Source organism: Ranitomeya imitator, chromosome 5, assembly GCF_032444005.1.
Source record: "Ranitomeya imitator isolate aRanImi1 chromosome 5, aRanImi1.pri, whole genome shotgun sequence".
Classification (NCBI taxonomy): domain Eukaryota; kingdom Metazoa; phylum Chordata; class Amphibia; order Anura; family Dendrobatidae; genus Ranitomeya; species Ranitomeya imitator.
The window spans coordinates 503,359,683-503,381,018 of record NC_091286.1 but is presented as its reverse complement, the minus strand read 5'-3'; the positions used below and the strand labels follow the sequence as shown (position 1 = coordinate 503,381,018).

Below are 21,336 nucleotides of genomic sequence, written 5' to 3'. Positions count from 1 at the left end.
GATCTCGTTGTGTTTTGACACGCAGCAGCGATCAGGATCCCGCTGTGACATCGCTGGTCGTAGCTGAAAGTCCGGAACTTTATTTGGTCATCAAGTCGGCGTGATTTGTCATGTTTGACAGCAAAAGCAACGATGCCTGCAATGTTTCTTCATGGAGCGAACAACCAGCGAGAACGATAAGTACGTCACTGGATCGCTCCTGCATCGTTCTGCTGTTGCCGGTGTCTGACGTCTCCTAGTGACCTAAACAGCGACGCTGCAGCGATCGGCTCGTTGTCTATATCGCTGCAGCGTCGCTTAATGTGACGGTACCTTAACAGTAGACTCCTTTTGATCCGAACAGACTTTACTATCAGGGAAGGTCGCCCCTTTTTTTTTTTATCTGCGATCTCCTCATCCTGACGAGTCTTCAGAGCTAGCCGCTCTGTCCTTCAGACCTTTTTTTCCCTTATTACCATCAAGGCAAGGTTGTCTAAAGACAATCCCCATCCCTTGTTACCAAGGTGGTATTGTATTCCCACAGTTAGGGCATCGTTCTTCCCTCATCTCTTTCGGCACCAGACCACATAACGGAATGGGTTCCCCATATTCTGGACATGGTGAGTGCTCTGAGTAGGTACGTCTCGAAGAACAGCGTCCTTCCGAAGGTTGGACATTTTATTTGGGCTACCTCACTGTAAGAGGACTGCTTCCTGACAGTTACAGGAAGGGTTTAGCCGTTTCATCGGCCATGTTAGCTTGGTGGATTTGTTACACCATCCAGAAATCCTTCCGTGTTAGATATCAGCCTATCTCCCTGTCTATCGAGGTTTCTTGGATTCTAGGCAACAGGCGTCGGCACAGCATGACGGCAAGCTTGCGGGTTCGTCCAGTCCGCATGCATTCTTGAAGCAATATAAATCCAAGACTTTCACAGATGTGAGTCTGGGCAGGCGGACTCTACAGACCGCAGTGTTGCACTTGTAAGTAGCGGTTACACAGGGCCTGATCTGTTGTTTCCCCCACCCACTGACTGCTTTGGGACGTCCCACGGTCTGTGTCCCCCAGTGAGGCGAAGGAGAAATAGGGATTTTTGTGTACTCACCATAAAATCCTTTTTCTCCTAGCCAATCATTGGGGGACACAGCTCCCACCCTATTATTAGCTTGTGCTTGTTTTATAATTTGACATGCTATACTCTCCTATATATATAATGTGACATGCTATATGCCCATATGATGTTACTGATCTCCTGCTTTTCCACCGAACTGGTTAGCTGAGAGCCAGCAGGAGGGTGTATACTGCAGAGGAGGAGCTAACTTTCTTTGTATCACTTAGTGTCAGCCTCCTAGTGGCAGCAGCATACACCCACGGTCTGTGTCCCCCAATGATTGGCTAGGAGAAAAGGATTTTACGGTGAGTACACAAAAATCCCTATTTTTTGTGTGTGTAAACCAGAAAACCACAATTCTGGTGTATGGATTTTTATTCTCGTTACAATGTTTACGATTTGTGTTTAATTTTACATTTTGATAGAACTGACTTTTTTTTATTATACGTAGTGTGATTTATAAAAAAAAAAAAAACTTTGTAGGTTAATGACCAGGCCTCGGTTTTTAAATCAGACCGGTGTCACTTTGAGGTAATAACTCTGGAGCGCTTTAACGTATCCCACTGATTCTGAGATTTTCTCATACTTGACGATAGCCTTAAAATTTCTTCAATGTGACTTGCTTATTTTTGTGAAAATATCGGAAATTTAGCAAAAATTTTGACGATTTCAACATTTTAAAACTGTTAACTCTCCAATTTAAGGACATAAGAGATATGTCACACAAAATAGTTAATTAGAAGCATTTTCCACATATCTACTTTACTTCAGCTCAATTTTTGAAACATAATTTTTTTTTACATTTGTTACGAAGTTATAAGAGTTAGATGTTGATGGGCATTTTCTCATTTTTACAACAAAACAAAACCTTTTTTAGAGACCATATCACATTTGAAGTGACTTTGAGTCACTATATGACAGAAAGTTCCCAAAAGTGACACCATTCTAAAAACTGCACTTTTCAAAACCACATTCAAGACGGTTCTTAACCCTTCAGGTGCTTCACTGATGCACCTGAAGGAAAATGCACTGTGGAAGGAAAAATTAAGATTTTTACTTTTTTTTTTTTTTCCCCCCAAAAACAGGAGAAATTGCACAACAAATGTTAGGATACATTTTCTCCTCAGTATGCGATACCCAATATGTGGAGGAAAATTACTGTTTTGGCGCACAGCAGGGCTGGAAGGAAAGGAGGGCCATTTAACTTTTGGAGTGCAAAATTGGCCAGTATAATTAGCAGCCATTTCGCGTTTGGAATGCCCCATATGTCCCTCAACAGTGGAAACTCGCCCCAAAAGTGAACCCATTTTGGAAACTAGACCCCTCAAGGAATGTATGTAGATGGGTGGTAAGAACAGGTGCTTCACAGAAGTTTATAAGGTAGAATTGTGAAAATAAAAATATATATCTTTCCCACAAAAATGTTTTTAGCCCCAAATTTTTTATATTTTCACAAATATCACAAGGTTATCTGGAGAAAATACCTTACAATATTTTTTGTGCAGTTTCTCCTGAGTGCGCCAGTATCCCATATGTAGGGGAATACTACTTTTGAGGCACACTGCAAAGCTCAAAAGGGAACAGGCGCCATATTGGAGTTCAGATTTTGCTGGAATGGTTTTTAGGGTGCCATGTCACATTGGCAGAGCCCCTGAGGTGCCAGGACAACAGAACCCCCCCATAAGTCACCTCATTTTACAAACTACACCTCTCAATGAATTCATCTAGGCGTGCAATGAGCATATTGACGCCACATGTGCCTCACAGAATTTTATTTCATTGGGTGGTGAATGAAGAATAATTCTTTTCACTGCTAAAATGTTGTGTTGGCCCCAAATATTTAATTTTTATAGGGGCGAATGGGGAAAAATTTGACCTCTTGAAGTAAAATTTAACTTTTATTCAGACTGACTGGTGTCGTTGGATCTCAGAAATTTTATGCAGTAATTTTGTAGGAGAATTTATGGCAGACAGAAAATATTTTCCTTTCAGCAACTTCTGTGCTCCACATTAATAAGATTACTACTGTTACCTTTTCTTTAGGGAAAAGTCATAGAGCCATTAAAAGATTTTCACAAGGATGAAGTTCGTATATTGGGAAGAGAACTTGAGCTTCCTGAGGAACTCGTGAGCAGACATCCCTTCCCAGGTACGCAAGCAAAAGCAATAAAGAAACCTGCAGTGGAGGAGACTGTATCGTTGGTGTTGTGCGCGCCAGTCTTGATGAGCGGTTGATGAATGTTGCTCTGGAGTAAAATGCGTCTAATCAATTTTTCATTTAATTTAAAGTATTATTTTCCTTTTAGGTCCCGGATTAGCAATTCGTGTTATATGTGCCGAAGAGCCTTATGTCTGCAAAGACTTTGCTGAAACAAACAACATATTAAAAATAGTTGCAGATTATTCAGCAAGTGTTAAAAAGGTATGTGTGCTAATTCTGTTAATCTTGTGGTTAATCAGGTATTTGTTCACCTGTTTGCAGTGTATTAAAATTATAGACCAGCAGTAAAACTTTAAGGGGTGATTTCTATAAAAACAGAAAAACAACCCACAGTAACGGCCTAGTAAATGATCAATGAGTAATCGGAGGTGGTCAGAGCCCATGACCATCGGAACAAAAAATTCTGCACCTGCCATGTGTACTCAGACGTGGTGACTTGTCCATAGGGGCAACTGTGCCTGGAATTGTTGGTCAGCTCGTTCAAGAACATTACACTACTAGAATTTGTGGCTCACTTGATGGTCTGATCCCCAGGTATCTAAGAGTTGCGTCCTAGCACATCTTTCCCAGAAAACACGTTTTAATTAGTGTGTGTGTAGGTCCCAAACCCTGTCCTCACGGCCTTCATCACATCATGTTTTGGGGTTATCCCTGGTATTGCACAGGTGAGAGAACGTGGCAATGTCTGATACCTTAATAATGCCATCATCTGTGCAGTACTAAGGAAATCATGAAAACATGACGTGTGGGAAACGTTGATATAGATAGATATAATACGTCATGACAGGCAGTGAGAATATATGTGTTGGTAGTTTTTTATATAAATGAAGATTAGTAATGAGCGAGCGTGCTCGGATAAGGTGTTATTTGAGCATGCCCTGGTGCTAACAGTGTCTTCAGCGTGCTTGAATAATATGTTCGAGTCCCAGCGGCTGCAAGTCTCGCGGCTGTTCAACAACCAGAACACATGCAGGGATAGCCTATTTGTTAAGCAATCCATTCATGTGTCCTGGGTGTCGAACAGCCACAAAACATGCGGCGTGCTCGGAAAATACATGGTTAGCACCCGATCATGTTCGGATAATACCTTATCCCAGCACGTGCACTCATCACTAATAGAGATATATGTCTGTGTATATACATGTATAATCCATGATGCTGTATATATACATACACACACATATGGTTGTATATATTCAACATTATAGATATATTAATCATGTCCTTTATATAGTATGTATGAAAATGCTCCTGAGCGGCCTGCACATTGCACCGCTTTGATACTGTAATGATGTGTTTCTTATCTATTTTATTAACCCCTGCAGCCTCACACACTCCTTCAAAGAGTCAAAGCTTGTACAACAGAAGAGGACCAGGAGAAACTGATGCACATCACTAGTCTACATTCACTGAATGCCTTCTTGTTACCTATCAAAACTGTTGGAGTGCAGGTCAGGACTTGTATTTGTGCAGTTACTCTGGTATTTCTGTTGGATATAAAAGGTTATTTTGTTTGTGTGCTCAGTTAAGATTACCATTTTAAAATTTTTCCTAGTATTTTGAAGAAAAAAATATTGAGTTAAAGTATAAATAACATAAAAGCGGCCTACGTAACATGGATAAAGCAGCGACGTGATGTTCCATCTTACTGACCAGGGGAAATAACTGAGAAATGGGGTCCTCACATATGCTCACTGCAACATGTAGCTTGTTCACTATGGCTCATTGGAGTGCCAAAAAGAGCGCCATTTCATGGATACAATTGCCCACTAACTGTGTTCAGCTTTTTACTTGGCCATAATTATGGATTCTTGTTCATACTTTGTGAAAAATTCAAGCTAAGACATTATACCGTGAAGTTACTGTCGTGAAAAAAACAAGCAGACTTGTTTTTTTTGTTTGCTTTTTTTTTCTCTGTAACACTTAAAGGGTATTTCCTCTAGCACATGTACTTGAGGATTCATTAGTGTCGACGCTGAGAACGGCGGTCATGTGACCACAACTATGCTTTGTGCATGCTCCTTGACAGAATCTGATAACAACCGTTTCTGGCTTCTCACAGTACGCTTGCATTGACCGCATCGGCAAATATCCAGTCTGATTCTGGCTAGGAGTGTGCATATTGCATACTTGTGGTCCTGTGTCCTCCGTCCCCGGGTCTGACACCAGCAAATCCTTAGAGCACAGTGCGTGTGCTGTAAGGATTCACAAGTCTGCAATCACATAGTGACTTCAGACTTGTCGTTTTAGACTGGACAACCCCTTTAAAGAAAAATATAGTATATTATGTGACTATAATGAATATCTCCAAGAGATGCCCAATTCTTCAAGAAAAACATCTCCTACAACCGTTTCAATGGTAGATAAGAGGGTTGATTGTAGAATAAGGATATTGTGCTGCACGGGGAACCATGTACATTTAAAGTGCAAAGCTTTGGCACACGTTTACACACTGGATCGCACCATTCACCACAGGTGATGGTCACAACTCACCTGCTCCCTGCGCAGTGACCTGTGCACAGCTTACAGAGCATGCTCACAGAGCATTCCAGTGAGACCTCTTCCAAATATTTACTGGGGGCCATTCAGTTACTGTAATACCTTTTTGGTAGATGCTTCATATAATCTTGTGCAGAAAATAAAATAAAGATGTATTTTGAAAACAAAGAGTCAATCTATTTTAAAAAAGACCCCCGTAAATTAAACGCTTACGTTTTTCTACTAAACTTTTTCTACTTAACTTATTCTGGCTGAACATGAGAACTGTTCTTGCGTACCTCAACAATGTGTCAACAAAAATTGTCAGCCCCCTAACAACCAATCATTTTGAAAGCTATCTGATTTCCACAGGCAAAAAAAATAAAAAAAATATGGAATTCTTTTTCTGTGTTTGGCGGTACCAAGGTGATTAGACAGGTTCTTGTTTTCTTGTAGGGCGACTGTCGCTCTTACAGCTACGTTTGTGGTATCTCCAGTAAAGACGCCCCGCACTGGGAGTCTCTCATGTACTTATCCAGACTAATTCCTCGCATGTGCCACAACATTAACAGGTAAGTCACCTACTCGTCTAGTCTGTGCGGGCACCATACTGTGTGGTATTCCAGTGTCCTCAAATGCCCAATATTTTGCCTTCTGATTATTTGGGGTTCGATTAACCTGCTCTGTACATCTTCGTTTGCAGAGTTGTATATGTGTTTGGACCACCGGTGAAAGAGCCCCCCACTGATGTCACTCCTACCTTTTTAACAACAGGAGTGCTCAGCACATTGCGGCAAGCTGACTTTGAGGCACATAATATCTTAAGAGAATCTGGTAAGGATTGTGCGGAGTTGTAGAAAACTTTCCTTGGGTTAGGTGCATGCACTATTTGTCCTCCACATTTGGTATATGTAAGGGACTGTATGCAGTTTCCAGTGAGGGGTATTATCATTTTTTTTATTTCTTTTTAAAGTTACTAAAAGTTAAACCAATATATAGTGTGTTAGGATATGCTAGAGGGAAACTTTAGGGAAGACCTCATATTACACCAAGTAACTATTAGCATTTACTTTACGGAATTATTTTGCACCTCATCAAATTTCATGTTGGGTATGCTCACATTTTTTTTGTTTGTTTGTTTTTTTCTTGCACACTGCTTTTTTCTTAATTGACAAGATATTTTATATATATTTTTGTTTAACCCTTTAAAGCGGTTTTCCGGGCAAATGATATTGATGACCTATCCTAGCATAGGTCATCAATATCTGATTGGTGCGGATGTGATACCCCAGTATTGTCAGCTCTAGTGGTGGCAGGACTAGGACTTGTAGTACTTGACGGCTCTGCTATACCAGACCATCCAGTCTTTACATCTAGCTTTCCCCGGTGCTAATAACAGCAGATCAGTGGGGGTGTCGGACTGCCACCAAACCGATATTGACCTGTTTATTAGGATAGTTCGTTAATATCAAGGTAGGTATTTTAGTTTTTTATTTTTAATAGAATTGTGCTTTTTGTTTTGTTTTTTTATGTAAAATACAAACCTGCTATACAAACCTGACTGTGTCTAATTTCGCTACGTCTCCACTAGGTATAGTACCATATAGTATAGTTTTCCATACAGTCCTGTACCCGTGGTTTATTTCTCTTTATTTGCACAGGTTATGCCAGCAAGATAAGCCAGATGCCGGTTATTTTGACACCATTACATTTTGATCGAGATCCTCTGCAAAAACAGCCGTCATGTCAGAGGTCTGTGGTTATCCGCACTTTTATCACCAGCGATTTTATGACTGGCATTGCTGCTACTCCTGGCAATGAGATTCCAGAAGAGGTATTATTTTTTTTTTTTCTATTTACATGTTTTTCTTACATAATCTTTCTTTTTATCCGGAGATTTGTAATAAATGAAGCCCAGGCCACACAGTCTTTCATTTCACCTCCCACAATGATACCAATTTTTTTTGTTCCTTGTCAAATACATATTGGTACATATATAGCGAAAAACCTACACAATTTTTGTATACACAACTGTAATAACCTGAGTAATTTTACAGTTTACTTGGCGTAAAATGTGAACAGTTATAGTAAAAAAGGAGATTTTTGTGTACTCACCATAAAATCTTTCTCTTAGCCTCTTATTGGGGGACACAGGACCATGGGTGTTATGCTGCTGACCACTAGGAGGCGACACTCTGCATAATCTGAAAAAGATTAACCGTGGCTCCATCTCTGCATACAACCCTGGACGGTGTCAGCCTTCTCCAGTTTTGTGCAAAAGCATTAGGAGGAACATAACATGAATAACATAACCATGCCTATAAGAAGGCAACTATGTACGAGCTCAAGAAAACTATATGAGAACTCAACAGTAACAACGGCCCGGAAAGGGCAACAGGGTGGGAGCTGTGTCCCCCAATTAGAGGCTAAGAGAAAAAGATTTTACGGTGAGTACACAAAAATCTTTTACTCTTTCGCCTTATTGAGGGGGACAGGACCATGGGACGTCCCAAAGCAGTCCCTGGGTTGGAAGCAATGGACGAATATTGTGTAGAAAGGCCCCTACACTTGGGGCACCACCTCCTGCTGAACACATCTACCCAGGCTCGTGTCCGCTGAGGACTCGGTATGAACTCTGTAGTGTTAAGTAAACGCGTGTAGGCTAGTCCAAGTGGCCGCCTTACACACTTGTTGTTCCAAAGCCTGGTGCCGAATGGCCCAGGAGGCCCCTACCGCCCGTGTAGTGTGCCGTAATACCGTCTGGAAGAGGAGAATTCTTAAAGCGGTAGGCCTCTTGTATGGTGGATTTGATCCACCTGACAAGGGTAGCTTTGGAAGCTGGCAGACCCTTGCGGCCGCCTTCCGGAAGAAGAAAAAGAGAATCGGACTTCCGGAAGGACGCAGTCCTAGACACTTATATACGCAATGCCCTGACAAGGTCAAGCATATGCAGAGCCCTCTCCACTCTATGAACTGGGACCGGACAAAGGGAAGGCAGAGAAATTTCCTCATTGAGGTGGAAGTTGGACACAACCTTTGGAAGGAAGGATGGGACCGTATGGAGGGCTACCTTGTCCTGGTGAAAAGCCAGAAAGGGCCGTCTGCAGGAGAGTGCTGTCAGTTCAGACACCCTGCGTAGCGAGGTGATTGCCACCAGGAAAAACCACCTTCTGGGATAGAAGGCGGAGCGGGACCTCCTTAAGGGGTTAGAAGGGTGGTTCCTGCAGTGCTGTCAGGACCAGGTTAAGGTCCCACGTTTCTAGTGGTCGTCTGTAGGGAACCAATCGGGAAACCCCCTGAAGAAATTTCCTTACTTGCGGCTTGGTAGCAATGTGCCTTTGAAAAGCACTGAGTGGGCTGACACCTGGCTCTTAAGTGAGACCAGGTACAGCCTGGTCTCCAGACCCGATTGGATAAAACCAAGTAGTTTGGGAAGGGAATGGGGTCCGGCCATGAGATTCGCACCAGGTAAAGAAAGCTTTCCAGGTACGGTAATAAATCTTGGCAGAGGCTGGCTTCCGTGCCCTGATCATGGTCCTACTGACGTCCTGCGAAAGCCCTGCCTGGATTAGAACCCAGGTTTCAAGGGCCACGCCGTCAAATTGAGGGCCCCTGAGTTCTGGTGGTAGAACGGGCCTTGTGATAGAAGATCGGGGCGGTCGGAGAGACACCAGTGGGTGTCTGCTGTAAGTTGTACAATGTCGGCGTACCATGTACGTCTGGGCCAGTCCGGTGCGATTAGCATGGTTCGAACTCTCTCTTGCTTGATCTTCCTCACCACTCTGCATATCTGGGAGAGGTGGAAAAATGTACAGAAGCTGGCACTGGGTCCAGTCCTGAACCAGAGCGTCTGCTCCGAGCGACTGCGGATCGTGAGTTCTGGCCATGAAGTTGGGGACCTTGACATTGAAGTGGGATGCCATTCGGTCCACATCCGGGGTCCCCCAGCGATGGCAGATCTGGTGAGAGATTTCGGGATGGAGAGACCACTCTCCCGAGTCTATTCCTTGTCGGCTGAGGAAGTCTGCTTCCCAGTTGTCCACACCCGGAATGTTTATCGCCGAGAGAACCGACCCTGTGTCCTCTGCCCAGTGGAGGATGTGTGACACTTCTCGCATCGCCTGGGTACTGTGGGCCTTCCTTGGTGATTCACATATGCCACAGCCGTGGCATTGTCCGACTGTATTCTGATGTGAAGCTGCCAGTTAGTGTTGGAAGGCCCTCAATGCCAGGAGGATGGCACGAATTTCCAGGATGTTGATGGGCATGGTCGCTTCCACTGGGGACCACTTGCCTTGTGGTGTAGGTGCACCGCACCCCAACCCGTCAGACTAGCATCGGTGGTCGGAACCTTCCATTGACCTGTGAGAAAGGATTTCCCCTTGGCTTGAGCTACCAGTGCAGGGACCTCCTGGATATCGACGCTAGCCGGAACTCCCTGTCGAGAGAGAAAGGGTTCTTGTCCTTGGACTTGAGGATGGCTAGTTGGAGAGGCCTGAGGTGATACTGGGCAAATGGGACCGCTCCTATTGCCGCCCCCATCCTGCCGAGGACTCTCATGTCAAACCAGAGAGATCGAGGGGGTTTGCAAAGGAGGGTGCGAACTCCTAGGCGGAGAGCCAGTGCCTTGTCTTTGGAAAGGAGCACTAGACCCCTGGAGGTGTTGAATAGCATTCCCAGGAAGGTCAGAGACTGACTCGGGGTTGGTGATGACTTTTTTAGGTTGACTAACCAGCCCAGTGTCGATTGTGATTGAGACGCTGAGCTCGCAGTCCTTGAAGGTGGGAGCCTTGATGAGTAGATCGTCCAGATATGGAACGACTACAATGCCTCTGGAGAGCAGAACGTCCATGGTGGCTGCCATGACTTTGGTAAACACTCGGAGCCGTGGCAAGTTCGAACGGGAGAGCCACGAACTGGTAGTGGTCCTGGTCGATTGCGAACCTGAGAAATCTCTGATGGGCGAGTGCAATAGGTATGCAGGTATGCATCTTGTATGTCTATGGAGGCGAGATATTCTCCCTTCTCCATGGACACAATGATGGACTGAAGGGACTCCATGCGGAAGTGATGGACCCGTACATATTTGTTGAGCTGTTTTAGGTCCAGTATGGACTGTACTCTACCTCCTTTCTTGGGAACTACGAATAGATTGGAGTAGGACCCTCGGAAGCGCTCGGCCATGGGGACCGGTACTATGACTCCTGCTTGAAAAAGCGAGGAGACCGCTTGGTGGAAGGCACGAGCCTTGGCTGGTGGCTTTGGGGGGACAGAGAGGAAGAATCGGTCCGGTGGATTGGAGGTGACCTCTATCTTGTATCCGGAAGACACTAGTTCCCTGACCCACCTGTCTTCTGTAATGGGCAGCCAGACTTCATGAAAGAGCAAAAGTCGGCCGCCTACGGGTGTGGTGTTTTCTGGAGTCCGTGAGTCATGATGAGGAGAAAGTCTGAGATTTTCCTTCTCTGGGCTTAGACTGGCCTGCTTTTGACTGCCAGGTCTTGTCCGACCTTTGCGTCGAACGTGAGTTGTCCCTGCGTGGGAAACCGTTACGATTTTGTGCTGGATGCGAGACGGACCAGCCCGAGGAGTTCCGAAAGGATCTGAATCGAGTTTGGTTATGCTTCTTGTAAGTGCGTTTAGGTTTCAGTTTGGGAAGAGAGGTACTCTTACCCCCAGTGGCGTTGGATATCATAGTGGCCAACTGTTCACCGAAAAGTCGCCCGCTGAGGTAGGGGTGGTGCGTGAGGGACTACTTTGAGGCTGCGTCCGCTTTCCATTCCTACAGCCAGCAGATACGCCGAATTGTAATGGCTTTTGATGCTATCCCCGCTACACCCCTTGCTTAATCCAGAGCTGCATGTAGCGTGTAATCTGCCACAACTGCTATTTGAACCGCTTGGTCCGACAGCTCAGGAGCGGATGCTTGGAGGCCAGCTTGTAAATTTTGGGCCCAAGCCAGGATGGCCTTTGCAGCCCAAACTGAAGCGAACGCGGGAGCCAGGGATGCCCATGCAGCCTCGAAAATTGAACGGGCCATGCGTTCTACCTGCCGGTCTGCTGCGTCCCTGAGGGTTGTGCTATCTGGCAGTGAAAGGAGGGACTGTGCTGCTAGCCTAGAGACTGGAGGATCCACTTCGGGTGGATCTGTCCATTCCTTGGTGTCCTTCTGTGGGAAGGGGTACCTTGCCTCCAGATATTTGCGAATAGCGAATTTTTTCTCAGGCTGAGAGAGCTGCTTTAAGGATCGCCTTAAACTCTGGGTGGTTAGAGAAAACCTTAGGCGGCTTCAGAGCTCCTTCAAAGGAAATCTTGTGTTCTGGGGCCTCTGGTGGTGGATCAGAAAGGTCCAGCATCCAATGGATAGAAGAGATTGTCCTCAACTAGCGCTGAATAGCTAGGGGGGATTGGGATCGGGGACCCCTCCGTTTCCTTGTCTGAGTCGGAGTCACAGATGCCTTTCGAATCCGGTGTTTCACTGACTCGTCCCCTGCTGGCTGAGCTGGGGCGGAGGCCTTCTTTGGTCGGGGATTGCGGAGATCTGCATTGTCTGCCCCTGGAAGGGGACGGTCTAGATGACCTGGAACTACGGTGTCTCTCCCTAGAAGGGGATGACCGTGTGCTATGGGATGACGCAGATGGACTTGACCTATGGGTCCGCTTGCGTCCTGACCTAGACGTGGATGTGCCAAGGTCGTCCTGTCCCTGAGTCAAGCTCTCCCTTTGCTGGGTAGCAGTCATAGCCGAGGCATGACTTTGCAGAGCCTGAAGCAATGTGGAGGTTATCTATAGGCTGCATCATAGATTGCGACATCTGAGTGACCCATTCCGGCGTGACATTAGACACCGAAGCATGGGCAGGGGCTTCTTGGGGCCCTGACACAGTAGTCTGGATACAGTCCTGGCAGTGCGGGTACGTGCTCCCACTGGGGAGAGAGGTCCTGCAGGCTGTGCAGAATGCATAATAGCAGTCCTGCCTGGTTCTCTTGGACCTTGAGCCCGGCATAGTGCACAGAGTGCAGAAGGGCTGGCTATGCAGAGGACCCTACAGGGGTGGCTATGCAGAGGAACCTATAGGGGAGCCTTATAGGGAATATGGATTCACAGCCGAGTAAAAAACCCAGAAGTGATCTTACCCCACCAGTTTGCCCCCAGAAAGGCTCCAGGCCGGCACGGAAGTCCGGGAGGGGGTCGGATCTGAACCGGACTCCCCGGATTTAAAGGCAGTACAGCGGTGGGGCTATAAGCGGAAGGGGGGGCCTTGTGAGGGGTCTCCCTGAGGCACTATAGAGCTGGTGCTGCCGCAGAGACAGGGGAGCAGGGAGCCCTGTGTCTCAGATGTGCCATGCCTGCCTGCATTCCCCCCGGCCCCGACAGGATCCCGCAGCTGGGGTCCCTGGATGCAGCCGCAGTGTGTTGGCCCATGCTGCTGGGAGCTGCAGAGTGCTGCCTGTACAGGCCCTACCTGAGGCGTCTCAACCTAATGCCCCCAGAGGGGGATTAGGGAGGGTGCTGCTGTCACCATCAGGGGGCTTTATCCTCGCCTCGACCTCAACACAGAAACCAAAAGGAATTGGGGAAGGAGGGGGGGCTCGACTTAGAACCAGCACCCGAGGGACTGGGGAAGGAGCGACATGGTGAATAGCCATCTCGACTTCAACCGGGCACCCCGTAATAGGGGGCCGAGGAAGGAGCCATGCCGGGAGTCTCGCAGGAGACCCACTTTTCTTCATCTGTAATCCCGTCGGAAAAAATGGAGTAAAAAAAAATTTAGGTGGGCCTCCTATGCGACACTAAGCAAAAACTGGAGAAGGCTGACGCCGTCCAGGGGTGTAAACTGCAGAGGATGAGCCACAGTTAATCTTTTTCATATTATGCATAGTGTTGCCTCCTAGTGGACAGCAGCATAACACCCATGGTCCTGTGTCCCCCAATGAGACGACAGAGTAAGATTTTTGGCCAGTATCTAAGTGCAGTTACTAATTGCTATAGGGTGCATGGAGGATGTGGAGACAGATGAATAGGAGGAACCAGATTCTGAGAAAAATTTAGAAAGGGGGAATAGGACAGAGTTACGTTAGTGAAGTGAGGTGATAGACCTGTCTAGAGAGGTTTTTAAAGCCCACTTAAAAGCATGAGCTAGGTATTGGTGGGATCGCCTGGGGCAGTGCATTTCAAAAAACTTAGGCAGCTACCAAATAATTCAATATTGGCCATGAATGACCTGTAGTTTGCAGCATTCAAAGGGTGAGTACACGAGGCGGTTGTGCAGTGAATTTTCCATCTGGAAAATTTGCTACATCTTACGAAATCTCATCTACATGAAACGTAAAAAAAATCCGCTGCACAAAATGACCAGCTGAAATTATTTTTATAGCCCCATTGATTCCTTGTTGCTGTACATGAAGCATTGTTACATAAAAAATACAAACCTAAATTACGGTGAGCAAATTAGCAATGCCAGACTGGTACAGAGCGGAGATGGCCCTGTCCTGGCGGACTTAGTCTACAGGATAATGGTGAAGGAGACAGTAGTTGCTTTATGATTGTAGAAAATGGATCCTAAAATCTGTTGTGCAATTTCTCCGGAGTATGCCAATACCCCATATGTGGAGGAAAACCACTGTGTGGGCTTACAGGAAGGCTCATAAGAGAAAGGAGTGACGTTTTGGAATGCAGACTTTGATGTAATGGTCTGTGGGCATCATCTCGCGTTTGAAGAGACCCTGATATGCGTAAACAGTGGAATCCCCTACAGGTGGCCCTATTTTGGAGTTGATCTGGTGTGTGAATTGTATAATGTAGTGGCATATGTAAATTGTCTAGAGTGCATCAGGTGGGCATACGTAAGTTGTATAGTGTACCTCAGATTGGCATAAATCAGTTTTCTTGTGTACGTCGGAATTGAATTCAGTAGTCCATTGATATGTCGTACAGTCTAAAGCATTCTTTTATACACCTGCCCAGTTGTCTGGGCAGGGGTCCTTGCATATCCCCTTTTGTAAAACACTCGGCACCTCTTTATTTATTTTTTTGTGGTTTGAGGGACCTTCTCAGAGAAATGTTGGCCTGGGTACAATACGAGCAACGTCTGTTCCGGAAGTACTGGGGCCCGCTTTTTCCTGGTATCCAAAGATTAAGGCCTTGATTACTACCTCCTGGAACTGAACGTACATCGGTCTGACCTGCACATTGTGATAGCATAAAACCATTGTACATTGCCATCTGTACGATGTGCACAGCAAGCTTCTTGTACCGCAACTTGGCTTTTCTCATCGCACTGTACGGCTGGAAGACTTGATCAGAGAGATCAACTCCCCCCATGTACTTGTTGTACCCCTGTACACAGTTTGGTTTGTGGACCTGTGTAGAGGTACCTCGTATAGTTCTGGGGATGCTGCCATCATCATGTATGGTAGTCAAGAAAAGGACAGTCCTCTTTTCCTTGTACTTGACCACCAGCATGTTGTCACTACATTGGGCTCTGCTATCACGCTTTCTGAGCAGCTGCCTAAATAGTGTCTTAGGTAGGCCTCTCTGATTTTTGTAGACAGTACTGCAGGCTGTGGTAGCTTGGGCAGAGAGGGACTTGATGAGTGGGATGCTGGAATAAAAGTTATCTACATAGAGGTGTGATAACCTTGATCCAGCAGTGGGTGCACTAAATTTCACACAATTTTCCCACTCACTCCCAGGACAGAGGGGCATTCAGGGGGTTCAATCCGGGCGTCCTTCCCTTCCTAAACACTTAATTTGTGGATGTACCCTGAGGTACTCTTGCACAGTTTGTAGAGCTTAATTCCGTACCTTGCTCTTACCTGGCAGGTACTGACGGACTTTGAGCCTCCCCTTGAAATGGATTGGGGCCTCATCCACACAGATGTCCCTTTGCGGCACGTACACCGTGACAAAAATTGCTGGGTTTTACAAATTTGTCTGAGCCACCATGAGATTTACTAAATCCTCAGAGAAAGATTGAAACTCAATTTCTGTGAGGCTGGTTTGATTCCTTTTCACCACAAAATCGGGAATCAGTGGCTCATAATCTTCATGGGAGTAAAGTCCATATGGGGTCAGTATTGTAGTAGGTGGGTGCTGGTTCAGTTCCTGTCCTGGGCCGTGGTTCGGTATCACTAAAGGAGGAGGATGAAAAATTAAAGGAAGGTGGCATCCTCTCTCTCACTGTCAGTGTTTGAGGCATGGAAACGTATGCCTCCTTCGCTGAAAACCGTATTTGGGATGAGCAGGACAACATTTTTTCACGTGTGCGGTGTGTAACAAATTTTTATTTGTGTGTTGTAATTAGTGATGAGCAAGTATACTCGTTGCTCGGGTTTTCCCGAGCACGCTCTGGTGTCCGCCGAGAATTTGTTAGTGCTCGGAGATTTAGTTTTCCTCGCCGCAGCTGCATGATTTGCGGCTACTAGACAGCTTGATTACATGTGGGGATTCCCTAGCAACCAGGCAACCCCCACATGTTCTCAGGCTGTCTACCAGCTGTAAATCATGCAGTTGGGTCAACAACAACTAAATCTCTGAGCAGTCACAAATACTCGGAGACAACCTGAGCGTGCTCGGGAAAACCCGAGCAACGAGTCCACTCACTAATCACTAGTTGTAATCTTAGTTTTTTTTTCTCTTCTAAATACATTTAAAAAAAAAAAAAACAGGCTGATCACTGATGTGTTAGTGATCAGCACTCGATGGCTGTACTATGGACGCACGGATGTGATATTTTTTTCCTCTGATACGAACACGAACTCCCTTCAGTAAAAAATACCATAGTAGACAACAAGTAATACAGTATTTTTACTGTCCCTAACCCATCATTTTTTTTTTTTTTTAAATTGAAATGATTTTTTTTTCTTCCAGCAGTGAAAATAGCTTGGTAGCCTTGTATTGGTAGTAAAATACCAGGCTGCCTGAGCAGAGCTCACCGCCGGAGCTCTTGTCACCGCCGCTGCCTGACCTGCAGTCGCTTCTCCATCACTACTCGCCTCTCCTCTCACACTCCTGTAACCTCTTGCTGCAGAATTTTGTCTTAATGGTGACTGGGTAAATTGTCATTTAGAGCAAAGCTCTGAATTGCAATTAAATGGCACACAACTCTTTCCACACATAAGAACTGGACAGCCCAGGGGATGTGCCCAGGTCACAGCATAGAAGATACGGCCAGACATCTACTGCAATCTCCCATGCACATGGGCTGCCGTATGTGTTAGTGTCGTGCTCAGACACTTATAAAACCGCAGATAAAAATGGAAGCCCCCAGCGGTGGCAGAAGAAAAATATTAAACAGATACATGTTAAACCAGTACATGTCATTTCGTATTAAAATGTATTCTCTAATCAATAATGCAAAAATAAATTTCGCAAAACTTTCCATTTTAATAGAATAGAATCTGCAATGAACTGGCATATAAGACTTGTCTCCAAAATATATACGGTACTTTTTTTTTTAAACTGTTTATTTATTTCCACCTTTACTATTTGTAGGTTGTTTTGAAAATGGTGACTGAAATTAAGAAGATCCCAGGAATTTCTCGAGTAATGTATGATTTGACATCAAAGCCACCAGGAACTACTGAATGGGAGTAATGTGTTTTATTCTGGTGTATAAAGTACTGTGTGCAGCTTGAAATTCTATCAGAAACCATTCCCAGTGTTGACATACAGTACTGTTGTTCAGTTGACCGGAGCTGCTGCTGTACATGACATCTGATTCCGTTCTTCAGAGCCTGCACCTAAACTAAAGCCTTGTTGCATTCATGGTGCAGAGGACTTGTACGGGTAACAATTATGGCAGCAATTGCCTGAGTGCAAATGACTCATCCTGCTTTGCCTTTTGTCTTAACGGAATCCGCCTGTTCTTTTTTCCATGTGTTTCTGTTGTTTTTTTTTTTTCTTTGATTTTTTTTTTTCTTCCTTTGTTTTTAATTTCCTTTTGTAAAATGTACAAAAAAAGCAGTTCGTTTATATACGTTTACCAATACCATTGTAATAGCCCAATAATGTACAATGAATAACTGATGTGACCAACTGCTTTTGAACAGATTTATTATAAATAAATATTTTGCCAAATGGACTCTGATGTTTGGAAATTTTTGACAGCATTTTATAAAATCAACTATGAAAATGGATGATTAAGTTAAGATTTGGGTAAAACTGAAAACAAATTTGCTGAAGAATTTGTGTAATTGTAGGTGCATAAGTGAATGTCACAGAAATATAAACGAAAAGATACACCATATTTTCCGGCGTGTAAGACGACCCCCAACTTTTCCAGTTAAAATATAGAGTTTGGGATATACGACTTTTTAACCCCTGAAAATCTTCTCAAAAGTCAAGGGTCATCTTATACTCTGGGTGTCTTATAGGGCAGGTCTGGAGCATTCTGAGGTCACCGCACATGGTGGGGGAGTGGTCCCGATGATGAGGTGAGGGGGCGCCTCACCGGAAAGGTGTAATTGAAGCAAGCTGCAGGCGCCCAGGGTATGAAAAAAAGAGAGAGAGCGGCGCTGTGCCCAGAAAGACATGCCTCTGTGACCCGTCTGGCCCGCCCTTGCATCCTATTACCTCCTCCGCTTCTCAGATTTCTCTCCTGAGGACTGCAGTGAAGTGGCGCATGTGCGAGAACTGAGAGGCAGAGAAGGAGGTAATAGGATACAAGAGCGGGCCAGACAGGTGACGAAGGCATGTCTTTCTGGGCACAGCGCCGCGCTCTCTTTTTTTTCATACCCTGGGCGCCTGCAGTTTGCTTCACTTACACCTTCCCGGTGAGGCACCCCCTCACCTCGTCATATGCGGCGACCGCAGATTGCTCTGCACCCGCCCTATAACACGACACCCAGCATATAAGACCACCCCTGACTTTTGAGAAGATTTTCAGAGGTTACAAAGTCGTCTTATACACCGGAAAATACTGTATATTAGGTTTTTGATACATGTTAATATTATGCATATTAGTGTTATAAAAGGCACAGCCACATGTCACCTATTAAAATGTGTTTTCTGTATTGTGGCCCCCTTAACGACCAGAGGTATTTTTGGTTTTGCATTTTCATTTTTTGCTTCCCTTCTTCCCAGAGCCCTAACTTTTATATTTTTGGGTTAAAGTGGCCATGTGGGGGTTTGATTTTTATGGGGTGAGTTGTACTTTTTAACAACACCATTGGTTTTAGCATATAGTGTACTGGAAAATGGTAAAAAAAAAAAAAATCACCATGTTCACTAAATTATTATTATTTATTGTTATAGCGCCATTTATTCCATGGCGCTTTACATGTGCGGAGGGGTGTACATAATAAAAACAAGTACAATAATCTTAATATAAGTCATAACTGGTACAGGAGGAGAGAGGACCCTGCCTGCGAAGGCTCACAATCTACAAGGAATGGGTGAGGATACAGTAGGCGAGGGTAGAGCTGGTCATGCAGCGGTTTGGTAAATCGGTGGTTACTGCAGGTTATAGGCTTGTCGGAAGAGGTGGGTCTTCAGGCTTTTTGAAGGTTTCGATGGTAGGTGAGAGTCTGATATGTTGTGGTAGAGAGTTCCAGAGTAGGGGTGATGCGCAAGAGAAATCTTGTATGCGATTGTGGGAAGAGGAGATAAGAGGGGAATAGAGAAGGAGATCTTGTGAGGATCGGAGGTTGCGTGCAGGAAAGTACCGGGAGACGAGGTCACAGATGTATGGAGGAGACAGGTTGTGGATGGCTTTGTATGTCATGGTTGGGTTTTGTACTGGAGTCTCTGGGCAATGGGGAGCCAGCGAAGGGATTGATGGGGAATAGCGGGGGGACAGGTGGATTAGTCGGGCAGCAGAGTTTAGAATAGATTGGAAGGGTGTGAGAGTGTTCGAGGGGAGGCCCCAGAGCAGGAGGTTGCAGTAGTCAAGGCGAGAGATGATGAGGGCATGGACTAGGGTTTTTGCAGATTCTTGGTTGAGGAATGAACGGATTCGTGAAATATTTTTGAGTTGAAGTCGGCAGGAAGTGGAAAGGGCTATGTGGTGTGTGAGTGGGAGATTCTGAATGTCCGGTCTGTTAGGTATGATGAGATCCAGGATAGGGCCAAGTCTGTGATGCCATGGGATGAGAGGGTCTGTAATAATAGGCAATGGTCCATTGTGTCAAAGGCAGCCGACAGGTCCAGGAGGAGGAGGACAGAGTAGTGTCGCTTGCTTTTGGTGGTTGAGGTCATTGGTGACCTTAGTAAGGGCAGTTTCAGTGGAGTGGTGTGACCGGAAGCCAGATTGTAAGCGGTCGAAGAGGGAGCAAGAAGATAGATGGGAGGACAGTTCAAGGTAGACGTGTTGTTCCAGTAGCTTGGAGGCATAGGGGAGAAGTGATATAGGGCGATAGCTAGATACAGAGGATGGGTCAAGAGAGGGCTTTTTTAGGATAGGTGTGATGGAGGCATGTTTAAAGCTAGAGGGGAAAACACCAGTTGTTTGTGATAGGTTGAAGAGATGGGTTATGGTTGAGATGAAGACTGTGGTGAGGTTTGTGATGAAGTGGGATGGGATCGGGTCAAGAGCACATGTGGTGAGCTGTGATCTTGAGAGTAGAGTGGAGAGTCGATCTTCTGTAATGGTGGTGAAGTTGGTTTTGGAGGTGGAGGGCTGGGAAGTCGGGAGGAAGGGCTCTGGGGGTTGTTGACCAAAACTGTCTCTGATGTTGTCAATCTTCTGCTTGAAAAATAAGGCAGTCTTCAGCGGCGATAAGTGGGGAGGGAGGAGGTGCTGGGGGACGGAGGAGAGAATTGAAGGTGTTGAATAACGGTTTAGGGTTGTGAGACAGGGAGGATATGAGCGATGAGAAGTAGGTTTGTTTAGCTGTGGCGAGTGTGGTCTTGAAAGTAGTGAGGGACTGTTTGAATGCGATGAAGTGCTCGTTGGAGTGGGATCTGTTCCATCTGTGCTCAGCAGCCCTGGAAGTTCGCCTCAGTTCTTTGGTCAGGCTGGTGTGCCAGGGCTGTCTGTTGATTTTGCGAGCTTTGGTATGTGTAAGTGGGGCAGCAGATTCCAAAGCTACAGTTATTGTGGTGTTATATAGAGCGGCAGCGTCATCCGCATTGTGTAAGGAACTTATATCTGTGCTAAAACTGACCGGCCATAATGATTCTACAGGTCATTGCAAGTTCATAGACACCAAACATGTGTAGGTTCTTTTTTACTTAAGTGGTGAAAAAAATTCCAAAGTTTGTTTGAAAAAAAAAAAAATTGCGCCATTTTCTGATGCCCATAGCCTCTCTATTTTTTCTCCTATGCCTCATTGGGGGACACAGAACGTGGTGTATGCTGCTGCTGCCACTAGGAGGCTGACACGAAGTGATCCATGAAAGTTCGCTCCTCCCCTGCAGTATACACCCTCTTGCTGGCTCTCAGCTAACCAGTTCTTGCTTAGTGTCTGTAGGAGGCACATGGGTCTGGTTCAGACCCCAAGGTTTTTATTTTATTTTTTACTTTTCTGTAAAATTTTATTTTTTAATTAACGGAGTGAAGGGGGCGACGGATCCTTTCAAGGTTCCGATCTCCCCCAAATCATCA

General features: G+C 45.4%; 1 protein-coding gene across 1 annotated transcript in view; it reads left to right on the top strand.

The window, feature by feature from the left end:
• GMPS (guanine monophosphate synthase) overlaps positions 1–17,874 on the top strand; it is a 57,663-nt gene extending 39,789 nt beyond the window's left edge. Inside the window, exons 10-16 of the mRNA XM_069727457.1 lie at positions 3,134–3,239; positions 3,397–3,512; positions 4,637–4,762; positions 6,246–6,361; positions 6,493–6,623; positions 7,451–7,623; positions 17,286–17,874. Coding sequence (XP_069583558.1) covers positions 3,134–3,239; positions 3,397–3,512; positions 4,637–4,762; positions 6,246–6,361; positions 6,493–6,623; positions 7,451–7,623; positions 17,286–17,387 — 870 coding nt within the window. The 3' untranslated portion in view covers positions 17,388–17,874. The remainder of the gene's footprint in view (positions 1–3,133; positions 3,240–3,396; positions 3,513–4,636; positions 4,763–6,245; positions 6,362–6,492; positions 6,624–7,450; positions 7,624–17,285) is intronic.
• Positions 17,875–21,336: the final 3,462 nt, after the last annotated feature.